The 24,860-nt window shown below is 43.0% G+C and overlaps 2 protein-coding genes and 1 long non-coding RNA gene across 6 annotated transcripts in view; 1 reads left to right on the forward strand and 2 right to left on the reverse strand.

Annotated features, from left to right (window-relative positions):
* Nucleotides 1-8,398, reverse strand: part of Cbp80 (Nuclear cap-binding protein subunit 1) — a 54,888-nt gene extending 46,490 nt beyond the window's left edge. Inside the window, exons 1-7 of the mRNA XM_037412265.2 lie at nucleotides 8,242-8,398; nucleotides 7,902-7,993; nucleotides 7,650-7,750; nucleotides 6,581-6,665; nucleotides 929-1,000; nucleotides 748-855; nucleotides 535-582 (exon numbers count right to left, since the gene is read on the reverse strand). Coding sequence (XP_037268162.2) covers nucleotides 535-582; nucleotides 748-855; nucleotides 929-1,000; nucleotides 6,581-6,665; nucleotides 7,650-7,750; nucleotides 7,902-7,993; nucleotides 8,242-8,281 — 546 coding nt within the window. The 5' untranslated portion in view covers nucleotides 8,282-8,398. The remainder of the gene's footprint in view (nucleotides 1-534; nucleotides 583-747; nucleotides 856-928; nucleotides 1,001-6,580; nucleotides 6,666-7,649; nucleotides 7,751-7,901; nucleotides 7,994-8,241) is intronic.
* A 1,569-nt stretch (nucleotides 8,399-9,967) lies between these two features.
* Nucleotides 9,968-23,077, forward strand: LOC142813207 (uncharacterized). 3 transcript variants are annotated; one of them, XR_012894681.1, is made up of 3 exons: nucleotides 9,968-10,354; nucleotides 19,207-19,533; nucleotides 22,777-23,077. It is a non-coding gene; the product is annotated as an uncharacterized LOC142813207 (long non-coding RNA). The 3 variants fall into 3 exon arrangements; XR_012894682.1 differs by having other exon boundaries at nucleotides 22,786-23,077; XR_012894680.1 differs by having other exon boundaries at nucleotides 19,207-23,077.
* Nucleotides 16,252-24,860, reverse strand: part of ear (ENL/AF9-related super elongation complex transcription factor) — a 28,059-nt gene continuing 19,450 nt past the window's right edge. For both annotated transcript variants that reach the window (XM_037412264.2, XM_075891666.1), the window contains exon 6: nucleotides 16,252-18,569. In XM_037412264.2, coding sequence (XP_037268161.2) covers nucleotides 17,190-18,569 — 1,380 coding nt within the window. In that variant the 3' untranslated portion in view covers nucleotides 16,252-17,189. The remainder of the gene's footprint in view (nucleotides 18,570-24,860) is intronic.

Below are 24,860 nucleotides of genomic sequence, written 5' to 3' on the forward strand. Positions count from 1 at the left end.
TAAGCCTAGCATTCAAGGAAAAAAGAAAACAATAGGAAGCGCGACAAATCCTTGTAACTCAACTCATATGTGGTGGATTCTGAAATTTTTCATGGTTGTCAATTAGTGAGGCAATAAGCTCCTTTATTGAAGACATTCAATGATTACTTTGTTATTCAGATTGATGCAGATGGCTACTGTACAACCTCGATATATTATATTTCAAGGTACCATAAGGACATAAAAGCAACACAATAATTAGTTTAGCATTTGCGAACTGAAGCTACATGTTACGATTATGAAATTTATAGCTATTAAATGAATTTTAAAAAATACAAATTCCTGTGACACTGCTATTTTAAGTGAACATGCACAAATACCGTACTTTAATATTGACACGTGTGTATATCTTTTGTTCGCATTGCACTGCGACAATATTCATGGTTAATTTATGATGTCAAGATCAGTACTGAATGTTACACTATTTGGACACTTGCACAACTGTACTTAGAAGCAAACACATTTAGGCCCCAGCGCATGAACACGTTCACTCACCCATGGCAATGCAGTCAGGACAGCATAAACATACCAGTCAGAGCGAACCTGCAAATTGAATTAAAGACATAGAACCAGAACAGTGAATACTAACAGGAAATGTATGTTGTGAAAGGCTAAAAAATAATCAAATGAGCAAATTTCCTCCTCACAATAGTCGACAAATGTTATGCTGGCGCCACAAAGCACAAAGAGTCGTGGTGCTGGCCTCACCTGTGGTATGTTTTCCTCAAGGGTGACCTCGAGCATGCTTTCGAAGAGACTGACCACCGAGCCAACAGAAATGACGTGGCAGTTGACGAGGTCCGCAAAGACTCGCACCTACATCAGTGAACATGATGTTGCATTCACTGAAGCAATGATATCTGGGTTATATCTGACAGTTGAAACTTACAATGATCCTTGCATCTTCAAACTTGCAATCTCTGAGCCGCTCCTTGTAATTTTTCACCAAGAGCTCCACAAGCTGCGAGGAATAGTATGCAGCATTTAAAAACAAATGCTCGATCTGTTAGAAGAAGCAGCGCACGAACGAGGGTTCTCAACAAGGTAAAGTCACAAACTGAGCTGATGCTTCAAATATTGTAAAGCTCAAACGCCTTCTTCCCTTTGTAATGAAGAAACGGGGGAGGGGGCACATATTGGGCATGGAGGCATAACATACATGGTCATAGAAAGTACGTGCAGGCTGCAGGGTACTTGTTCTTCATTGCCATGATGTGGTGCCAGCTTTAGATTTCTTGGATGTATCGGCATAAGACTCCCATTTACTGCTCTTTAAAGGGAGGCTAAACTACTAAAGGCCTGAATACAATAAACAATAGCAACACTCCAATCATTATCAATACAAAATTTTTTAAATGCACTTGATGTTAAAAAAATAAGAACCACAGTACATGCTGTCACTGTTAGAACATACCTATTCCATTCCTACATGGGCTTCGCTTCTTTGTAATTTATGACAAGGTACCAGAAGAGAAATTCTCAATAATTACGGTTAATTTATGTTCCTCTCTTTTTCTTCTCCTTTTCATCAAACTTTCTTTACCTCAGAAGGTGCCACTTCAACTTTATCCAGCCGCAGGCACTTGCCACAATGAAAGAGTAAATACTTCCTTCACAAAAAATTGAGCGAGCTAAGCTTTCAGGCAATGATTTTGATAAAAGTGCCATGGTGGCATTTTAATGTACTTGGGTATTGAGCATGTTCTTTACAAACACATTACTTAAGTTCTGCTGTGTTAATTAAGCTAGCCATTGCAAGAAGAAAGTCCTATTTCATGTTCAATTTGCATTAAATTGTATGCCAATTTATGATTGTCCATGTGGGGCACTAGGTTGTTACTATCAACACTAAATTTAGTTAGCTGCCAATTCTACTGTTGATTATTTTTCACTTTCTGGGCTGAGACAAGGAAACGAGGAAGAAGAAGAGTGTGAGGAAAAGGAGGGATGCGGAAACGCTCAAGTGACAGCAGAGCGTTTCCCAGCGCAGTTAAATAAACAAGTATTTTTTGCATTCTACCTTAAAGACGAAGTTGAGTCTGATCGCAGTGTCTGGAACGCCATCGTCCTAATATTTAGTGCCGATGAACCGGGATTGAAAACCGGGACCCTACAGACGGCTACCAGTGAACTGCAGTGGCATGGGCCGACTGATGTCGAAGCGGACGTCTCGGCAAGCACAGAACATGCGGATTATAAACGAGGCAAGTGCTCTTCTCGCTAACGACTCTGCCTCCTATGACCAGCTCATCGGCTGGTCATAGGAGGCAATTTGAAAATCAAGTAGAATCTACTAGTAATGAGATGGTCGTTCTTCACGAAACGTCGGTCAAAGTCCTGGGTTTAGTTTGGAATCCTGCAAAGGATGAATTCAACTTTTCGGTTGAAAATCTACTCCGGTTTTTGACAGCACAGACGGACACAAAACGATTTGTCTTGCAGTCTGCATCAAGAATATTTGACCCGTTGGGATTTGTAGGACCATATACTATTGCCATACAAATGTTGTTTCAGAAGCTGTGGATACGAGGGATTGGCTGGGATGAAGTCCTACCCAATGACCTGCAAAAAGAATGGAATGATTGGGTCATGCTGCCGCAACTGCAAGACGTCGTCGTTCCTCGCTATTTGGGCAGCGGAGCAAGGAAGCCCAATGTGCTTCAAGTACGTGTTTTCTGCGATGCCAGTCCAGCGCATACAGAACAGCGATATACGTCATTCAAATCCTGAGGAGCCGAAACTGTTGATTGCGACGTCCTGTGTAGCACCCATTAAGGAGACAACGCTGCCGCGATTAAAGCTGCTGGCTGCCTTAATCGGCTCAAGAATGTTGGCATATGTGAAAAGCGCTTTGAGGAATGTTGTTGTTGTTGTTGTCTTTATTTCAGACAAATGTATGTCTCGGATACAAGGGCAAAAGGCAGATGTCCTCTGCCTGACGGGACCCAAGTACCCGAAAGCACCGCTCAGAGCATACAATATAAAAAGAAATACTATATAACACACTAATAATGCATGCGTAACATTGTTTTTGTACAGAATAAACGGAGTAGATACTTGTACAGTAATAAAAAAAGATTCATAACACTACAAATAACGAAACCAGAGAAGCATATGACCGCTATATACAGAACTTATCAATCTTGAGGACAGGATAGAAGGTAAGCTTTGATATATTTTTTGAAAGATTTCAGAGACAAAGATTTTTGCACGATTTCTATAACCTGAGTATGTTTGTTGAGAAGACTGGGAATTAAATATGTAAGTGCTTGCGTTCCATAGGTGGTTCGGACAACTGGAATTCTATTCTATAATGGTCGTATCTTAATTCATAAGGCACATAGCTACTAGATTGCAGTTCAATATATCTAGAAGGATTAAGCTTAATTTCGTTAAAAATATAACAGAGTAAATGAAACTCATATAGTTGATTCACCTTTAGAACACAGTGCTCTAAAAAGTATGAACCTGTGTGATCGTTGTATGATAGGTTTTCTACATATCGTATTGCTTTCTTCTGCAATCTTATTAGCCTAACAAGATTAGTTTTAGATGTAGACCCCCAAATCATTATGCAGTAGTGAAGGTGTGAATGAATTAGGGTGTAATATAGCTGCCACTTTAAAGATTTTGGAACAACGTCTCTAAGCTTGTGGAGTACAGCGAGGGACCTTGATATATTGGCATGATTTTTATTAATGCGATGGGACCAATCTAAGTGTTCTTCAAAAAAGACACCTAAAACTTGTAGGAAGAAACAGGTTCAATTATACTATTTTCAAATGCAAGCTGGAGTTTGAAATTATCTGGTTTGTTATGTGCTTTAAATACAATAACTTTTGTTTTACTAACATTTAGGTTAAGTTTATTTATATGTAACCATATTGCTAATTCTTTTAACCATGCATTAGCTTGAATGCCTATTTTATCGAGTTGCATGCCAGAGAAAAACACACTAGTATCATCTGCGTACAGAGTGATTGCAAGAGTTCTTGGGATGGCTATAATATCATTCACATAGATAATAAAAAATATTGGACCTAAAATAGATCCTTGTGGTACGCCATATAATAATTCTTTAAACTGTGATGGGTAGCAGTTATAACAGGTGTACTGCAGTCTATGCGTAAAATAACTGCGAATTAATTTTAAGGCTACTCATCGAATGCCATAAAACGGTAGCTTATAAAATAAAATATCATGTTTAATAGAATCAAATGCTTTTTTGAAATCTAAAAAAGTCCAACAGTGAATCGCTTTTCATCTACATTAGAAAGCATTTTTTCTTTTACGCTGAGTAGTGCCATCTCCGTTGACTTCTCTTGACGAAACCCGAACTGCTCTTTCACAAGGACTTGTCTACTGTCAAAAAATTTACATAGTCTATCTTTTATCAAGTATTCTAACAGTTTAGAAAACAAAGGTAGGACAGATATTTCAAGTTGACTACACGATGTGGACAGATTCCTCCACTGTGTTGTCATGGATAAAAGCTGACGTCAAAAAGTGGAAACAGTTCGTAGCCAACAGAGTCAATGAAATCAGGTGCACTACAGATCCATCAAAGTGGAGATACTGTCCTGGAACGGACAACTTGGCTGACCTACTCAGCCGTGGCACGATGCTGGAAAGACTGCTGTGCAGCTCAAAATGGTGGCATGGTCCCAAGTGGCTAACTAAACCAATGTTTGAATGGCCCCTACAGTTCAGTGAACTAGACATAGCAGAAGCCACCCAAGGTGAAGTTATAACAGTCCACGTCGCACTAATGACACGCTTCTCAGTTCCGATAATCGACATTCAACGGTACAGCAGGCTTCAGCACCTACTCAGTCACTGCGTGGGTTTCCAGATTTACTGACCGATGCAGAGAAAAGACGGATCATACAGGACATCTCATGGCAACAGAAATCCTGAACGCTGAAAAGTATTGGATAAGATGTACACAAAAGCAAGGCTTTCTTGAAGAACTCACCGCTTTGACCAACGGCCAACCAGTCGAGTCTACATCTTGAATCACTGAACTACGCCCTTACATAGAAAAAGACGGAATTCTTCGGGTTGGAGGTCGTTTATACCTCATGCATTCCACACAAGATGTCAAGCACCCAATCATAATGCCGTCAAGCCACCACTTTTCGGCACTTTTGGCAAACAGAGCCCATCTTCATGTCCTACATGGAGGAGAGGAGTTAGAGATACACTTACGCAGCTTCGGGAACGCTACTGGATTTGTCGAGCTCGCTCTTTGGTAAAGAGAGTGCTGCATAGCTGCAATATATGCAAGTGTTGCAGTGCGAACCCAGGAAGTGCTGAGACTGCTCCGTTAACAAGTCATCGAGTGTCACCAACGAACCCGTTCGAAGTTGTAGGAGTCGACTTCGCGGGCCCTCTGTATGCACGCACAGAGAAAAGGGACACGAAGTGCTACGTTGCACTTTTTACGTGCGCCGCATCTAGAGCCATGCATTTCAAGCTTGTCTCGGAAATGAAATCCGAGGCTTTCCTGCTGTGCCTACGACGATTTGCAGCTCGGAGAGGATTACCTAGGGTGATCTATTCTGACAACGCACGAAGCTTTCACAAGACATCGGCAGACATGAAGCGACTACACCGAATGTTCTCTGAAGAGGACGTCGCTGGTCACCTCAGCACCAACGGCATTTCGTGAAAGTTCATTGCACCAAATACTCCTTGGTGGGGTGGATGGTGGGAGTGCCTTGTATGATCAGTGAAGCTTCCGCTGCGAAAAATTATCGGCAAAGCTCGTCTGAACCAAGAAGAAATATCGACAGTGCTGGCGGAGGTCGAAGCAGTCTTAAACTCTAGGCTTCCGACTTTCATCGAGACAGATGCAGGAGAACCTTGCACTTGGACACCAGCCGAACATCTCCTTGAACGAAGGTTGACTTCCATACCGTATGCGACCGCTGATGAAGTCAACAGTAACTCCAAGCGGGCAGACGCCATACGCAGACACAACTACAGGAAGCTGCTGGTTGAAAGTTTTTGGAAGCGTTGGCAAAAATAATATCCATTGCTATTACGATCTGCACACTTTGCCAACACGAAATCAACTACAGCATCGAAGCAAGGGGACATCGTTCTCGTGCATGCGGACAACACGCCACGACAGCTATGGAAGCGCTGCAAGGGTCACGGAAGTGTACCGCAGTGCCGACGATCTCATTCGTTTCTGCAAGATCAAGTTGCAAGGCGGTCACCTTGCGATCAGGCCGATACAAAGACTGTACGCACTTGAACTATGTGTTTAACTTTGCGCGGCCGGGAATGTTGATTATTTTTCACGTTCCGGGCTGGGACAAGGAAACGAGAAAGAAGAAGAGCGCGAGGAAAAGGAGGGATGCGGGGACGCTCATGTGACAGCAGAGCGCTTCCAAGCGCAGTTAAATAAACAAGTATTTTTTGCCTTATACCTTAAAGACGGAGTTGAGTCTGATCGCTGTGTCTGGAACGCCATCATCTTAATACTACAAAAGGACGAAGGTTCATCAAACTTCTTATTCAGTTAAGAGCTTACCTCACCACCGAAGTTATAATTACGTGCATTGAGCAGGCCAATGAGCGTTGTGTAGATGGTTGTCTTCTCTGGCATGAAAATGGCACTGCAAGAAATAGGAGCCCAAATGCATTAAATTCACAAGAGATTCTTTACTGGTACTAACATATTTGTTTTCAGTAAGCTATGAAACCACAGGACATAAAGTTCAATACTAACCCCACAATTTCCACAGTACTCACACTACTCTGTAATTGTATAAATTAAGCAATGACAAATGCAGCAATTATTTATATTCAGTGATTACCAGTTATTCACCTTTCCAAATCTTGTTCTTAAGTATTTATGATGAGTGGCGTCGTATTGTACACAGAACTGTGCAGCCTGGAAATGTAAGCAGAAAATTTTAAATGCCTGTAATGACAAACATCTGATCTATATGTAGTGGTCTCGTAAAGAAAATCAAGGAGGCAAAGGGTTCAAAAAGAGTGCCTATTTGTCTCAAGACACCACATAATTAAATTAGCCATTCCAAGAAATAAGCAACACAGCTGCAAAAGGACTGCATTGAAGTAAAGAGGGCTAACATTAAAAATACATATGTGAATGTGAAGGCCTGTAAAAGTATTATTAGCAAGTCATTCGCATACAAATACAACCAGCAATGAAACCACACATGAAGGATGACAATACAAATATTGCAAGAGGTGCAACTAGAAAAGCTAGTGTGGGGGCTGGTTGGAACATACTGCAGGAAAAGGCTGTGCTGTAAAGTTGAGGACGAAAAACTGGGCTGACACAATTATTCAGTCCTGCAATACCTGTGAAATTTCGTTTACCGCCCAATTTTTTTTATTTTTCTTAAAGATCGCTATAGTGAATTTATATCCTGAACTATTCCACTAAATGTTACATTGTCCCAATGTGCACATTAGTGAATTTTCGAAGAGAACTTGGCAGTGATGGGGTCTGTGATTCGTTTAAGACACTTGTCAATGCGCAAAACTGCCTGGGCACCTGGCAAAAACAACGCCAGAAATAAGCCGAATAAACAATGCAATGATCAAGACGATTTAAACAATGCACATACCATTCTACCAATATATTTAATATGTTTCCTTTGTAGCTTGGGAGGTCTGCATCCAGCACACTGGCCAATCCTTCCAGGTTGCTTTCAAGCGATGACGTGCTCTTTACAGTGGGGGAAGAAAAAAAAAGAAATTAGAGATCTGTGTACACGATTTACCCCAAAACACTGAACATGGAAGCTAAGACAAACAGCTTTAATTCTGCACAAAGTACGATATAATTAAACGCACAGGAAACGTCACCTCGCACTCACCTTTTCACCGACTCTTTCAATCAAAGACTTCAACCGGTCCTCTATTTCTCTGGGTTCCGAACTGACCCTCCGCCGCTTGCGAACGCGGAAATCTGGAAATCGCGAATGAAGAAATGAGCACGCAGGGATATCTGACCTGCCACGCAACAAGTGGCATAATGATCTACGATTAAAAGTTTCTACGGCAAGCAAAACCCAAAATGATCGGCGCGAACTGCAGAGATCAACACTCGCCGGCTCCGGAACGTCAAAGTGCGACGTGATAAAGGCGCCAAAGATTCCTGAATAACAGTGCATTGCTGCCGCTGAAAAGACATCCTGTTTTTCAAGAACATCTTACCATCTTCGTCGTCGTCCTCGTACGCTCTTCTTCGGCTCATTATTCCTACAATCGCGATTAAATTGTTGAGGGCAGTTAGAACTGTCCGTCCACGCAAGAGAACGAAACAAGCGACGCCATTGAGGATTGATAGCCGGCTAGTTCCCTTCAGAACGTGGATTGGCGTTGTAAAGCTGGTGCTGTACAACTACGTAAAATATAATAACAATATTTTCAAGAAACTGACTTATTTTTAGTATAAAGCACTAGGTAAAATTAAACAAATATTATTGCATCTTTTTGAGGCTTAGCAAAGGCAGTCGAAACCGAAACTACAGGTTTTCTCTCTCGCTTTAATCCAAGTGTCAGCTTAAATAATCTGCACGCCATGGAAATAATCTGAGTGCCGAGTTATTTAATCCAAGCGCCAACTCACTCAAGCCGTGTGCCATTGAGTTTAATCCAATTGCCAACGACTTTAATTCAGGTGCCAGTCAGTTTAATCCACGCACAAAAACCAGAATACGAGGCGTAAAAACGGCAGTGCAATTGAAATGCAGTTCCTACAGTATAAAAGACAATAGTCGAAGGGTAAAATAAAATATTATAATTTGTATTCGCCGATAGTATTCGCGGAAAAAAAATTACTGCCGTGGTTCGCTTGAGCCGTGTTTGGAGTGCTTATACTTTGCTATGTGCAAGTTTGTATAATGAGTGCTTGGCCCAGGTGAAATAATTTTAATCAAAACGAAAAAAAAAACGCAGGAACATATTACTGGATATTTTACAGTGCAATGAAATTCAATGTCCGTCACTAAAGCTCATAATTGGCTTTGGCACATACTACAACATTACATGACCAGGACAGCTCATGTAATGCGAAGGACAGACAGACTATGTTTATCGGGGTGCCGGAATGCATGCCAAGATATTGAAAACCTGGCCGTGGGTAGTGATGGGTCAAAGGCAGCTACATAATCAAGAAATTAGGAGGCCATCGCGCGGCACTGTGAATGAGAGATAATTCCAATATATTTTTGTCCTACAGTGCATATAAAACGTAAACTGATCATCCTGATGTGGCAATGGAAGTTTTATCTTAGAATATTGTTTGCTCTTATCCCAGACAACACTCAATGTCCTGAGGTCGTCCTCATATCGTACAATTGTCCTCGCACAGTTCTCATTGACTTCAGTGCTTACTGAGGACGACACTAGCTGGTTTGACCTGGAAACGTCTTTTCGAGTGCTTTCTGAGGACAACAATTGGTCCGGAAAAGGTCCTGTCAAGGATCTTTTGGGGATGACAAAAGCATCACCCTGAGCACTTAGATATAAATTCCTGTCAAGGATCTTTTGGGGATGACAAAAGCATCACCCTGAGCACTTAGATATAATTCCTCAAAACATTTGCGCACCAAGCAGATGTATTTCATATGTGAAGACTTTCTCCACACGTTCGTTTCATACAGTCATAAGGTCATTGTATATCCTCGCCCCAGTTGTTTGTTTTTTTGGCAGAAAAATTTCAAATTACGCGTTCAGCTTAATGAGACATGCGTAATTAATCGGCTTGGGTATCGAACCTGGTATTGCAAAATGTCCATTTGAAAGAGTGTGTTCTTAAGTGTCACAGCCTTAAATTAGTCATTATACGCCGCTGTAGCGCGTAATAACAAGCTAGCGGCTGCCAACCATTGACAATTCTGAATAGTCAAGTAGCCAAGCCATTCCAAGCCAACTGACTGTCATATGGGGTCTGTCAGCAAAGGTGCTGTGTACTAGTGAAGGTGCGTGTCCTTTGTTGTTTGTGTGCATGGTGAAAAGCGAGATATGTGTGAGAGTTTAAGTCGTAGGTGACGACAGGAGGTTGATTGCCGTGTTGATGGGTGCACTGGGCTGCTCAACGTTCAGGCTGATTATTGATGTATTGTCACCAGGCGACCGCGGCGAGGTGTGGTACGAAGCAGCCTGGAACACCAGCCAATCGCGATCAATTGTGCTTCAAAGCAGTCTGGTCCCAACGTGAAAGGATCGACTTCTGCATCTGACACAGGGCCTGACCTCGGGCAAGTCAAGACAACTCCCGTGTCGAGTGTACTGACAGACTGTTAGAGCGGGGCCTCTAACACTAGTGAGTGCATTGGGCGTGGTGATGACACTGAAACACGTGGTGATGACACTGTGTCAAACTTTTGAGGAAGATTACAAACGTAGTTGATTGAGCTGTGTTGACTGCCTTGATACTGCTTTTCTTTGTTCTCACTATACGCGGACTCGAATGCCTCACAAAGCTGTCAGTTGTGATTATTGTTAAATAAATAAATTTCAGTCAGCAAGCTTTGTATGTTTTGACACCTATCTGTTGATTGAACCAGTATATACACGAAACCTCGCAGGTTTTTTTTTTTATGTATGGAAATATCATGAAAACAAGTAAATCCTAAGTAGCATCACTGCCCACAGTACAGAACTGGCCACGCGATCGTTGTTCTGAAAAGATACTGAAAAAGTCCTGAAGTGTTGTTTTGAGGATGTGCTGAGGTTGTTATGTGTATGGACAAGGGGACGGGATTACTGCCATTCTAGTACCTTAAGAGGACATTCTGAGGGCGTCATATTGTCCTCACGGAGGCATACTAAGGATGTCCTGAGGTCTCTTTTCATTGAAACATTTTCATCTTTTCATTGAAACAAAGTTTAATGTCTCTAATGATACGAACAGTACTGATTGTTCGTTAAGCTTGGTAGTTTTGTGTCGTACTTGACCAATGCCATGAAACAAACACAGAAGAAACAAAACGATAATAACATGCAATTGACCTTTCTTTTTTTTTTTTCTGTACGTGTTTTTTTACACGGCATTATGCTCTCATTGCACATTGTAAGCTTGCGGATTCAGTGCAATCACTAAATTATTCGTTCTGTCCTCCCTCCCCCCCTTTCTCTACACACACACACACACACACACACACACACACACACACACACACACACACATATATATATATATATAAAAGGAAAACAAAAGTGCTTACTACGAATTATTCAAGAAATGCAACATAGGCACAGGTGAGCGTATTTATTAAAACAGACCTGTCTCATAGGGCTCGGAGACGGACATTCACAAGTCATCTTCACGCAAAGCGGCAGGCATGAAAGAGAAATTGTGCGATTAAGGGGCGCACAGTCAACGCGCTGTAATTGTTCCATGGGGTGGCGAGCCGCATCCAGTAACAAAGAATGCCTGTGCTCCTTTTCCGTCATGCCTTGCGGTGCCACTAAAACTAAATTACGACGTTCGCTCAGGTAGGCCTTCACGTGTGATTTGAATTTAGAGAAGGCTTCTTCTATAAGGTTAAAAAAGGGACTGTACGCTAGCAGGCGCTTAATAGAGTGGAGGGAGTTAGCCAAGGTTGCCTGTTCTGCTCGAGCGTGAGCAGGTGCATTATCAAAAAGGAATACAGCTTCCGTATTTGGCTCATCACGCTCTACGCGGGCCGAAACATCGCTGAGGAAATCATTAAAAACAACCCAATAAACTTTGTCCACCACAGTTCAGTGAATAACTCCATTTGCGGAAATGCATGCTATAATGTTCAAGTTCGCTCCCTTTGTCGTCGTGGTCATGTGCACAGTTGGTTGTCCTTTAACTGCCCCACCGAATTTCCTGGAACACCAGATATTGAAGTTAGTCTAATATAGGCGGAAAAAACGCGGTCCATCAGACTGCATGCAGCCATTGGACGTACAGCATGCGGCTGTGCTTGATAACGCCACGGTTGCGATCTGTAGGCCTCTGCATCACGAGCTTCATCGAGTAACAGTGGACATCCAGCAAGCGATCACTGTGCTTGCACCGATTGTTACTCCTGACATTTCTTCCTCCAGGGCTTCCTTTATTTGCTTTAATGTAAATGTACAGTTTTCGTCGACAATTCGTCTCAAAGCACTCACGATGTCATCTCCAAACTTTCTTTTCGAACCCCCACCATGCTTCGATCTTTCTTTGTCGGTAATGGCAATCCATCTTGCTGTTTTAATGTTGATGCCTACAGTGTCGGCCAGTTGCTTTAAGTCACTGCCACGCCTGTAGACGTCCACAATCCTAGCCCTGTCGACCACCGATACTCTGCTGTTTTTTCGACGAGGTTCGTTGGGGTTCTTAAAGTGTGGTCCTTGTTTGCGTCCAGCCATGACTTCAAGCAAAGCTCTCTCTTCGTCTGCAAATGTGCCTGTATGAAAACACACGTTTTAAGCAAACACGCTTCAGCTACACTAAGCGTCGTCTGTTACATGAAAACAGGAGTATCTCCTTTGATGCTTTCATAACAACTTATTTCCACATGAACCCGATTAAATGCAAGTTTAGTATTTTTAAGTGGTTATTTCTGATTTCAAAAACGAATGAACAACATCTGTCGGTCACTGTTCTCACTGGGATGAGCAGACGACTGCGGTAGCCTCAGCAAATAAGTAGCCGAATGTCGTCTGCTAAGCAGACAACACGAATGTATGCATATGTGATGGTTAGCCGCAATGAAGCAGTAGCGATAAAATAAAAACTAACATAGACTCTATGAGCAAATATATTTAAGTACCCATAAATGCAATTACTACTCACTCAATTTTTTTATTTTGAAGCTATGACACCAAAACACCAAAGTAGCACTGTGCACTTCATTTCATAAGCGCTACCATGTATAGCCGACGGAAAAGTTCTTCCTGTGACGTCATATTTACGTTATTCTGACATTTATACTATATAAAGTGGCTAACCGTGTTTCTAGCGCATAGATTAAACTGACTGGCACCTGAATTAAAGTCATTGGCAATTGTATTAAATACGGTGGCACTTGGATTGAACTCATTGGCAGGCGGCCTCATTGAGTTGGTGCTTGGATTAAATATGTTGGCGCTTGAATTAAATGTTTGACACATGAATTAAATAGCTCAGCGCTTAGATTATTTGAATGGCGTGCAGATTATTTAGGCTGGCACTTGGATTAAAGTGAGAGGGAAAACCTGTAGATTAATATTGCCATAAATGTCAGCACAAAAAAAAAAATGCATATCACTGAAAGCACCAGTCTTCGCGGTAAGAGAACCGCAATTCCGGCCTGCTATTCACTCACAGCTGCTTCTGTGCGTGTGTGAAAGCACGCATCACCATTCATATTTCTTTCGCTGTCAAGGGGCGCACGCATTCAAACGCTCATAAACATCGATGTAACGAAATTTCAGTTTAACCAACATTCCCCTTTTCCAAAAATATTGTCACATTCACGACAGAGAAAACCCCGTTGCGAACCGTGATACATGTATTTGTGACATCCATGCAGGCAAAAGAGCCCACGTGCGAAAACCGCTGCGCTTCGCGAACAAAGGGCATGGTACTCATAATCGTCGCGACGGGGGGGCAAAACTGGATCGATAAAGTGTACTCTGAGAGCCCTAATGTCGTTAATCTTGCCATAAGTTTATTATTTGAGGAGTAAATCAAAGTAAATGTATACCTTATAGTTTGCATCAAAAGCTGCACTCATTATGTCACGAATTTTGATACGTATTTATTGTGCTTCGCTGACCTTGGGGCAATGAAATTTCCTGAAACTTGGTTTATTAAGTCTCAGTATCCATCAGTAGACATTCTACTTCATTTTTACCTGCTACTGGCAAGTACATAAGCCTCAGTAAACACAGTCAAAATTCATGACGTCGCCCCGCCGCGGTGGTCTAGTGGCTAAGGTACTTGGCTGCTGACCTGCAGGTCGCGGGATCACATCCCGGCTGCATTTCCGATGGAGGTGGAAATGTTGTAGGCCCGTGTGCTCAGATTTGGGTGCACGTTAAAGAACCCCAGGTGGTCGAAATCTCCGGAGCTCTCCACTACGGCGTCTCTCATAATCATTTGGTGGTTTTGGGACGTTACACCCCACAAATCAATCAAATTCATGACGTCATGGCGATTGGTGCAGAAATTTCAAGGTGGTGTCGCACCTGCGTTTTCTTTTTGTGCCTTTTCTCGCTTACCAAGCGTCTTCTCAGCACCAAGGTTTTAAAATTGTGGATGGGCAATTCACTGATAACAGAAAAATCGTTTTCCTCTTCAATGTTCCTTCAAATACCACTATCACAAAATTGTTTGTAGCAGCTGTGTTATATTGAGTAATGTATTTGGTCTATAAGCTGGAGTCTTGTCTCACTCTTAATAGATCTTGTACAACGACAACGAAGGTTGATTGTCTTCTTGGTCAGTTAGAGGTAATCTACACATTCATTTTAAAAAATGCAAAACATACTGGACATGATTTCATGTGGTTTTCGCTCGCATTTTATCGCACGCTTATGTGTTTTGGTACCCATTGTTCTGTGTTTTTCCCTCCTTGTGTGGTTTTATAAAGAAAAAATAAGAATCAAAGTAAAGGAAGTCGACAACTAATGGCATGGCCAACCTTAATATTGTGCCTCAAAAACTTGACCTACCAATAACTACTGAGTACCTATTTTATGAGCTGGAAATTCAGCTTGTTCGAACAGGTAAACAATGCTAAGTATTTCATTGAACTGACTGAAACAAAACGGAACTTTGTTCTGAAGTTTGAGCATGAACCATGGCAAGCATGACAGCTTTTAAGTTAAAGCCTGTTTGACCAAACTACCGTAGTTAGCCAACTAAACTTCGTTTATTATGGTGTCTAATGATATATGACCATTTGTGATTACTTGTGGCCTGTAGCATTACCTCCAGCCACGTGTGGACATGCCCGGCTGCTATATATGAAAACCTTCACAATTCGAACTGCTGGTCTAATTAGTACAACAATACAAAGCAGGTGGGCACAGAAAAGGTACGGAAAGAGAAGTAGTTGGTACAAAAAAACCGCAAGGCCTGTGCGGAATGCGCAGCACAGTCTCGGCAAAAGTTAGAAAGAGCGCCATTTCAGAGCCTTTTCTAAACATTCTTTGTGTAACTGCTACAAGCATACTTCCAGGGTACGCACGACCCCAAAAATTGTAGGGATGCATTCACTATGCCATCCTTTGGAGAAACATGGTACCTGCTACACACTTGCAAGAAATATTTTGCAATTTTTTTAATGCTGTGACTGATGACAATGAAGAATTACGTCTGAAGCTTTTGTGAAGGGTTGGAGCATTCGACAACCCACTCGTAACGCGTCTTGCATTGTGTACCACCTGGTTGTTTCTTTGCAGTCGTAAAACGCTTTATTATTCATATTACCTTGTTTCCTTTCTCGACATAGAGCCAGCCTAAGGCCAATTTGCAATGGAGTTTTAAGCACCAGTGTGGCTCAGTGGTGGAGTGCTGGGCTCGTCCGCCGGATTTTAATCCCATTGTGTGCTTGGTGTCTTTTATTTACCAATTTTTTTTAATTTCATGCGATAGTGGTTACGGACACCAGTCGAGGGAGACAATTCAAGCCCAAGTGGCCCTTGTGATCTCATAACAGCTTTCACTGTAAAAAAAATACTACTGTGCTTCCTCCCCATATATTCTCCCGTTTCCATACCACTTCTGAGCTTATGTTCCTTCAACTGCTCAAACTTGGCATTTTTCAAAGGTAATTCGTAAGTTACAAAAAATATGAGTGAATCGCTCAGTTAAAATACCGACCACATTAATTAAGAATGTCCCACAACGTTAGTTGTGCAACTTAGTTACCCCTATGGCAATAAGCTTTTCTCGTTTCACTGCCATGCACTAGTGCAAACAGAATCCTCAGATGCGCTGTCCACCTTTGTGTAAATCAGCTTTCGCCATTCTTTAACATTATGCCAGATGAGACAAGCTGAAACATCCTTTGAATATGTACAGTGCTACCTGCTGATAACACACGAAACGGGCAGTACAGAGCACCATCCTTCATTATTGCTCATTCACAATGGCAATCTGCAAAGCTCATGGGACCGTGCTGGTCACAATCTTTTTTTAGTCAAAAAAGCAACTGATAGCAATCAGACTCAGGCCATCCGATTATTCAGCATCAGACAAGCAGAGTCACAAGGTTAGGACAACATGTCATATTTATTTACAGTAACTTAGGAATGGGCCATGATGGCACATTAACTTGCATATAAACAATACTCTGTAGCATTTTCATGGGAGAGCTCAAAGTCACACAGATAACAGATGAGTGAAAGATGACTGAAAACATGTAAAAAACTAAAACTTCACATGAACAAGTTGAGTGAGGAACTGGATAGCTTCATGAAGTAAACCGAAAAGAAAGAGAGAGTGATGAGTGATAAAGTAAAGGTGTGAAAAGAGCCAGTGGCAGATGCAATCTATAATGAACAAGAATAGTGAAAGTGTGATGACAATGGACAGCAGTCATTGCATTTTTCCCTACTAGCATACAATGAAAGGAGTGGCAATACATGAAAGAAGGCTCCAGACACGAAATATCTTGCTTATGCACCGGGTAAAACGATGTGCTAGACAAGGTATTTGTAGCACTTAGGAAAAAAACTACAAATGACAATATCATAATATATTACAGTGACAGCAGTTGATTTGGGCTATAATTGAGTGGTGCTGCACTTATTGTTGCTGCTCTTAATAAGGGAGAGGGGGACCCTTAGGAAAACTAAGTGTTCAGAGATGAGCGTTTCAGGGCCTTTGAAAGCTCAGTTTCGCCGTCATCAGAAAGAACACTGAGAAATATAAACAAAAGTGCCACTGAATATTCAAGTCTTGAAACTTTAAACTTTTGCAGTTTTCACAACTGATGAATGCAGCCACACATTTTAAGACAGGTACAAGAGCTGCCCACCCACACTTGGGACATTGCACATAGTACTCCAGTGGGAAACCCCCAACCCACTGTGTGTTGCCACGCCTGCGTGACTGAGAAGCGAGATCCATAATATGGGGCAGGAAGAGTGCACTCTTTGGTGATGAGAGATCCACGACCACACCGCGCCACCAAACACCGACGACTATTTCACCTGCCGTTAAGGCAAGCTTGTAGCCTCTCCAAAGTGATTTGGTCCAGTGAGCACAGGTCAAAATCAAAGGATTCTTCAGTCATCTTGTAAAGGCCCGTGCCCTCTACAACGTCCACTACTGCTTGCAGTCGCCGTGGATCTTCTAAGCTTAGGATTCGTTTCTTGAGCTCTTGAAGCTCCTGAAGGTGATCAGCTGTACATGGCTGTGGTGGTGCTTTTGTAATGGGAGCGATGACTTCTCTCGTTGGTGTCGGTGATGCCGATGGGCTAGAGAGTGGTGACAAAAGGTCCTCCTGCTCCATTTCGAGCATGAGAGCGTTGAGTGGGCCCCTTGCAGGAGCTGCTGCCACCTTAGGGCTGTTTGATTCTTCAGATGCGGGAGCAGGTGCAGGAGCAGACTGGTTCGTTGCAGGTAATGGACTCGGCTCTCGAACAGGCAGCACGAGTTGCGGAGAGGCAGGCAACGGTAGCAACGGTGACGGCAGTTTTTCGAGAGGCTCGGGCGGCTTCCGATCTGAATGCTCGGGTGGCTTTTTAGGTGAATCCTTGGGTCGGTGCGACTTCGAAAAGTCCTTTTTCTTTCTCTCCGGTTCCTGAAGCTTTTGTTTCTTGGGAGGAGGTGGTGACAGCGGACGTCTTGGTGCAGAAGGATTTTTTGAGCTTTTTGATGAACTAGATTCGACAGATGTGGTTGGTGGCAGAGAAGACATCTTGTGAGTGGACTCCTTCTGAGAGCTGTGCTCTTTTGAAGACCGCTCTTTGGAGCTTTTGTCCTTTGTCTTATCCCTGTGCTTTTGGGATGACTTCTCTGCTCGTCTTGAATCCAGCTCAGAAGACCCTTTGCTCTCAGGCAATTTGGTCTCGGGAACTTTTGTCTCCGCTTGCTTCGATTCAGGAACTTTTGGCTCAAGTGCTTTGTGTTCAGCCTTGTGGTCGGCTTTTTCTTCGGATTTGTGTTCAGCTTTGTGTTCACTCTTATGCTCAGCCTTGTGTTCTGCTTTGTGGTCACTTTTGTGTTCAGCCTTGTGCTCAGTTGCCTTGTGTTCAGCTTTGCGCTCTGCCTTGTGTTCGGATTTATGCTCACCCTTGTGCTCACTCTTGTGTTCAGGCTTGTGCTCAGCCTTGTGTTCCAGTGGCTTCTGCTCTGTTGCCTTGGCATCACTCTCTGCTGAGGAGGAAAGCTTTGTGTCCCGCGACTTATCCCGTTCTTTGTTTTTCTCTCGCGAAAGGTCTTTATGTCGCTCTTTGTCCCTGGAGCTGCTTTTGTGTTCTTTGCTGCCAGACGATGATGACAACTTATGCGAGCTTGTGCTGCTGGTACCACTGCTGCTGTGACTTTTGCTTGATTTGGATTTAGATTGGCTGCTCTTCTGCTCCTGCAGTGCAAAAGGAGAAATAAGCCACCGTGAAAGCTACCACAGAGCCACCGTATCATGAAGCAACAGCAAAAACAAGCCATAACCCATAAAACACAAGTACACGCCCAAGAACGAACTTTTTTTTCAATATTGTTACAGATAATCCAGATGGTTTAAGAGTAACTATTTAGTGGGGCTAACTTGTGCCCAAAAAGAAAAATGTAGCAGCGTCCCTAACAGGCAATCAGCAAAAGGAATCAATCTCTGAGAAGACCTCGAGCGGTGTCCCACTTCATTTCCGTCAAAATCCCGTGCTGAGGAGGCGCGTGTCGTCACAGCCTTTTCTTGTCTCATCATCGGGCCGCTGGTCTCTTGGGGACGCACGAACTTGCGCGCGTAGTTTGAATACCGCTTCTGTCTTGCGTCATTATCCCTTCTCCAAGAACACATCGCCCCGATGCGTAGAAGCAATGTTGCTGACATGGTCTGAATGCATGGTCTCCATTGGAGAAATAGGTATTCCTTATGATCGGGTGCATATAGTTCGATGTTCATTGTCTGTCATAGAATGGTTTCATTCTTACCCCATGTACAATTCAGTGGGAATGAAAGCACTACAGCCGTCAACATGTTTCAAACACCGTTCCGTTTTTAGGTGCAGATTTTCATCGGATTCGCCGCGTGGAACAGCTTCACTGGTTCTGCGCAAGCGCAAGTGCTGGCGATCCCGGCAGCAAATGACGGAGGCAACAACTCGCCCAACCGGCTGAACAAGCGCCCGTTCCGCTGTGAGGCCACCGAGACATTTCGCGCAAGCTGGCCGCGTCTCACTGCAGCGCTGTCATTCCCGGCTACCAAATCGACAGACGCATCAACATCAGCAAGCCTTAAAAGCAGCTGGAATGGCTTACGCCACTTCAGTGAGAATGGAGGCAATACAGCCGTCAACATGTTTCAAACACCGTTCCGTTTTTGGGTGCAGGTGAGTACAGCACCTCAACTTCACTGTAAAAAGTCAAGAAATGTTTGGCTGCTAGTGCTTCCAGGCCCACAAACGTTGTTTCAATCAACATGTGAATGTGTGTTTATGGCTAAGTTGCTATTCATGTCCGGCGACGTAGAGCTAAACCCTGGCCCCCCCAAAGACGATCCTAACAAAGAATTGCTACAGCTCGTTAAATCACTGCACGACAAATTTGATTCCAAACATGAAGAAGTGATGTCTACCTTGAGTGAAGCCAAAGAGGCTCAGTACTCAATGGAGCAACGAATCGCCGATATCGACAATAGGCTCTCGGCAGTTGAACAAAGCATTCGATCGTCAGAGGAACAACAGGGAGAAAGTCTCGTGCCTCAAATGGCCGTACTGAACCAACGACTCAATGAATTTCAAGACGGTTCACGTCGAGAAAATTTAATATTTCACGGCATAGTAGATGCCGCTGTTGAAACTTGGGCACAGTCAGAAGAAAAAGTTTGCTCGATATTAAATTCAGCTTTAAGCCTAAACCTAGATAGCAGCGATGATCGCATTTCCCGGGCGCACAGGCTTGGCCGTTTTGTCCCTAATAAGTCCAGACCTGTTATTGTCCGGTTTTCATCCAGTAAACTAATAGAAACGATTCTGTCTTCCAAAAACAAGCTAAAAACAAGTGGTGTCTCCATAAGTGAAGACTTTTGTAAGGCAACCAGAACTGTCAAGACAAAATTGTACAATTTTGGCAAGAAAAGCGGCGAACTTTTCACTGTGAGGTACAACAAGCTGTATATCAACAAAAAATGTTACATTTACCCCCCTGATACCGACAGTGTCTGTGAACTGCATTTGGGCAATGCCGCCAGTACTGCTGAACTGTCGTTTGCCGCTACAAACCGCCGTCCTGATGTGTCTTTTTCCTAACAGATGTTAGGCATCAGCAACGCAGCCAGTCTTCTCAAGGCTTATCATTTTTATTGTCAAATGTGCGCAGTTTAATCAATAAAAGCGACGCTCTAACACCTATTATTGATTCATGCGCTGCTGACGTGGTTGCGTTGACTGAGACCTGGTTGACCGATAAAATTTATAGTGAAGAGCTGTTTCACTGCGACAAGAATTATGTTGTGTACCGTCGTGACCCACTTGACCTGGTCCTTGTCAGTAATCCTCATTTAGTGCATTCATTAACTTGTTTACCCGGAATAAGCAATCATTATTTTTTACATTTTTTTGTAAAGGGCCGTGTTACATGTCAGAAAAGCAATCCAAAATTTATCAGTGATTATGCGAGAGGCGATTACACAGCAATCAATAATGAGCTTGCATTATTCATTGACGAGTTCATGCCAGAATTTTTTAGCCGTACTGTAGAAGATAATTGGACAATATTTAGGAACAAAGCCACATCACTTGTCGCTAAATATATTCCACTGCGCAGGCTTTCCGGAAAGAAACGCTCCCCTCGGCCTTCAACGACACTAAAAAGATTATCAAACAAGAAAAAACGCACTTTTCGTCTTCCAAAATGCTGGCAAACATCTACTCGTTGCAATGATTACGCAAACACACTGCATGCATATCGCATCGCGCTAAGAGAAGCAAAGGTCGTCTTTTTTAATACATATCTACCTTCTCTTCTTTCTACTAATCCATCGAAATTTTGGAGCACTATTCAAATAAAAAAGAAAAAGAACATATCTCTTACAGATACTGGTGGTTGCACGAGCAATGAAGAATGTTACATGGTTCTAAATGACACCTTTGCAAAGTCGTTTTCTGACTGCTGGACTGACACAGTCCCGTACATGCGCAAAAAAGATTTTTTTCCCATGGATTCGCTTGTTGTCGATTTTGCGGGGATTTTAAAGCTAATTCATAGTTTAAAACTATCCTCTTCCTGTGGAGCGGGCGAAATTAATTCGAAATTTCTGAGAAATACTGCTGTGTACTCCTCTGTATTTGTTATGTACCTTTTCACCCAGTCTATTCAGTGCTCGACTTTGCCCGCAGATTGGAAGGTGGGGAAGGTGGTACCGTTGTTGAAATCAGGTAACCCGCATTCTCCTCTCAATTACAGACCCATTTCACTTACCAGCGTACCTTGCAAAATCCTTGAACATATCATATTTTCCAATCTCGTTTCATTTCCTGAGTCAAACTCTTTCTTCACTTCATTTCAGCATGGGTTTCGCAAGAACTACTCCTGCGAAACACAACTAATATCGTTTATACATAGCATTTCTTCCTTTTTAGACAAAGGCCAAGTTATTGATTGTATTTTCTTAGATTTTGCTAAAGCTTTTGACAAGGTGTCTCATCGCTTACTACTTCTTAAACTCAGTACTCTTAATATTGATCCTAACATCTTCAGTTGGATAGAATGCTTTCTAACTAACCGTACTCAATTTGTAACCGCTAATGATGCTGCATCCCCGTGCTGTCATGTAAAGTCAGGTGTTCCTCAAGGCTCCGTCTTGGGCCCATTGCTATTTTTAATTTATATTAATGACTTACCTACTGTTATTATTAGCTCTATAAAACTTTTTGCCGACGATTGTGTTCTATATCGTGAAATAACTAATCAGCATGATAACACTATTCTTCAGTCAGACCTAGATAACATATCTAAGTGGTGCTCACAATGGCTAATGTTCCTAATAATGTTCCTAAATCCCATTAAATGCAAAATAATGTTTTTTTCGCGTCGCTCTGGCTCATCCACTTCTTTCAGCTACACTATCAATAACATCAATCTTGAGTACGTAACCTCATATAAATATCTCGGAATTCAGCTAACCAATAATCTTTCTTGGCATGCGCACATCGAATAAGTCACTAACAATTCCAACAGATCCCTCGGCTACCTACGCAGAAATTTTTCTAAAGCCCCCTCCCATTTAAAATTAATGCTGTACAAAACCCTAATTAGACCTAAGCTTGAGTATGCATCATCTGTGTGGGACCCCAGTCAAAAAACATTATCAGCAATCATTGAGTCGGTTCAAAATCGGTCAGCACGTTTCATTAATTCAAACTATACCCGCACATCTAGCGTTTCACTAATGAAATCAAACCTTGGACTAATTGATTTGCAAATTCGAAGAAAAATTTCTCGTCTATGCCTTTTTCACAAAATCCTTTACCAAAATAATTCACTTAAACAGGAACTCATCTCACAACCTTCATACATATCGTCACATCTTGATCATCAGTATAAAGTTTTTATTCCTTTCTGCCGTACTAAAGTTTTTTCAGACTCCTTTCTGCCAAAGACCAGTGCCGAGTGGAACCACCTTCCCCCCTCCATCGCCTCCATTGAGGACGTGTCATCCTTCAAGACTGCACTAACCGATCATAGTATCTTAAGCCTCTAATAACTGAATATTGTTTGAACATGTATTCTAATTAATTGGTTGTATTATTGTGTTCTGTTATTGCTGCATTTTTGTTATATTACCCACCCCCTCTGTAACGCCTTTATGGGCCCTGAGGGTAATGTAAATAAATAAATGAATACATAAATAAATAAGTTTCTGGGCTATTTTAACATCTTGATGAGCTCACTTGTCCTCCCGGTGTCACCTCGTAATTCAAGGGGCCGACACGACGAAAGACTCGGTAAGGGCCGAAATACCCCCGCGGAAGCTTTTTGGAGAGGCCAGGTGTCCGCACAAGAGTCCAAATTCAAACTCTGTTGCCTGGTGCGTAGTCAACTGCTCTCCGCTGAAGGTTGTAACGGTTTGCATCAATGCGCTGTTGTTGTTTTATGTGATGTCGCGCCAACTGCCGTGCTTCTTTGGCTCGCTGAATGAACTCGCTGACGTCAGGCTTGTGCTCTGCATTGTCGCTTACAAGCAACATTGCATCTAATGGTGTGGTAACTATTTGACCATAGACTAGATGGAATGGCGTCACTTTAGTAGTCTCCTGCACAGCAGTATTATAAGCGAAAGTGGCGTACGGCAGTATCTTGTCCCATGTACGGTGCTCCAAGTCAATATAAATCGACAACATATCAGTCAGAGTTCTGTTGAGTTGGTCAGTTAGCCCATTTGTTTGGGGGTGGTAAGCCGTTGTTTTCCTATGACACGTGTGGGTAAGTTTCAAAATGGACTGCGTCAAATCGGCTGTGAATGCAGTTCCTCGATCCTTGATAATCACCTTTGGGGCACCATGCCGTAGTACAACGTTAGTGACGAAAAATTCAGCAACTTCCAATACTATCAATCAGTTGCCCATTGATGACGTAGGAAATGGACCAAGTAGATCCATTCCTACTTGTTGAAACGGAGATTCAGGGGGTTCGATTGGTTGGAGAAATCCTGCAGGTTTCAATGGAGGCGTTTTGCATCTCTGGCAATCTCTGCATGTCCTCACATAATGCTGTACAGCATCCAGTAACGTTGGCCAGTAGTACTTGGTACTTGGAAGTCACCTTGGAGAGTTTGAAGATGGGCGCGAACTTGGTGACCGATACTTCAGTGGCGCTGTCGACCGAGACTGACGCTGCTGCGAGCAGCGAGTACCTTGACGCGTCGACAAGTACTCCTCGATTTCAAAAGGTCGTTCCCCATTCCTTGGACAAGCAGCGTTTAAGGGAAAACGTTGAGGTCCAGCTCGGCGATATTCACACATTCGGTAAAGATGGCCAGTTTTGCCGCAGTGATAACAAAGCGGAATTCGATCAGGAGTGTGCCACATATCAGCTTTTCCGATCCTCGTCTCGGCTGGGTCGGCGTGAATCGAGGTTTCGGCAGATGGGTGGTTGCTGCGGCGAAATAGGGTTTAGGGGCGATGAAAGAAGGTACAGGGGCACCTGTCAGCACCTCGGCGTACGAGACTGCAGAACTGACGCTTGAACCGGCTGTGCTTGTGGCTGCTGCTCACGAACTGCCTGTCTCACTTCCTCCCGTACAACTTCCACTAATGACGAGACCGTTGAGGGGTTGCCGCTGAGCTTCTGGAGCTCTTCTCGAACCACCGATCGAATGAGCTCTTGTAACAGGTCGATGCCGTTCCGGAAGACTGCCAACAACGTGTCTGCCGTTTCGGAAGACTGCCAACAATGTGCGACTACAGTACGATTGTAGTGCCTCGCTCGCTGTTGCAGAGTCTTTTCAGCCACTGTCGCCTCGGTGCGAAATTCGGCGACGTTCCGCAGGGGGCATCAGAGCAAACCAGCGAAAATCTCCTGCTTCACTCCACGCATCAGGTGCCGAAGTTTCTTGTCCTCGTTCATATTTTGATCAGACCAGCAAAATAAGCTGCACATGTCTTTGACATACATTGCGACGCTTTCATTGTTGCGCTGGTTTCTTGCCTGCAAGGCA

Source organism: Rhipicephalus microplus, chromosome 1 (assembly GCF_043290135.1).
Source record: "Rhipicephalus microplus isolate Deutch F79 chromosome 1, USDA_Rmic, whole genome shotgun sequence".
NCBI lineage: Eukaryota > Metazoa > Arthropoda > Arachnida > Ixodida > Ixodidae > Rhipicephalus > Rhipicephalus microplus.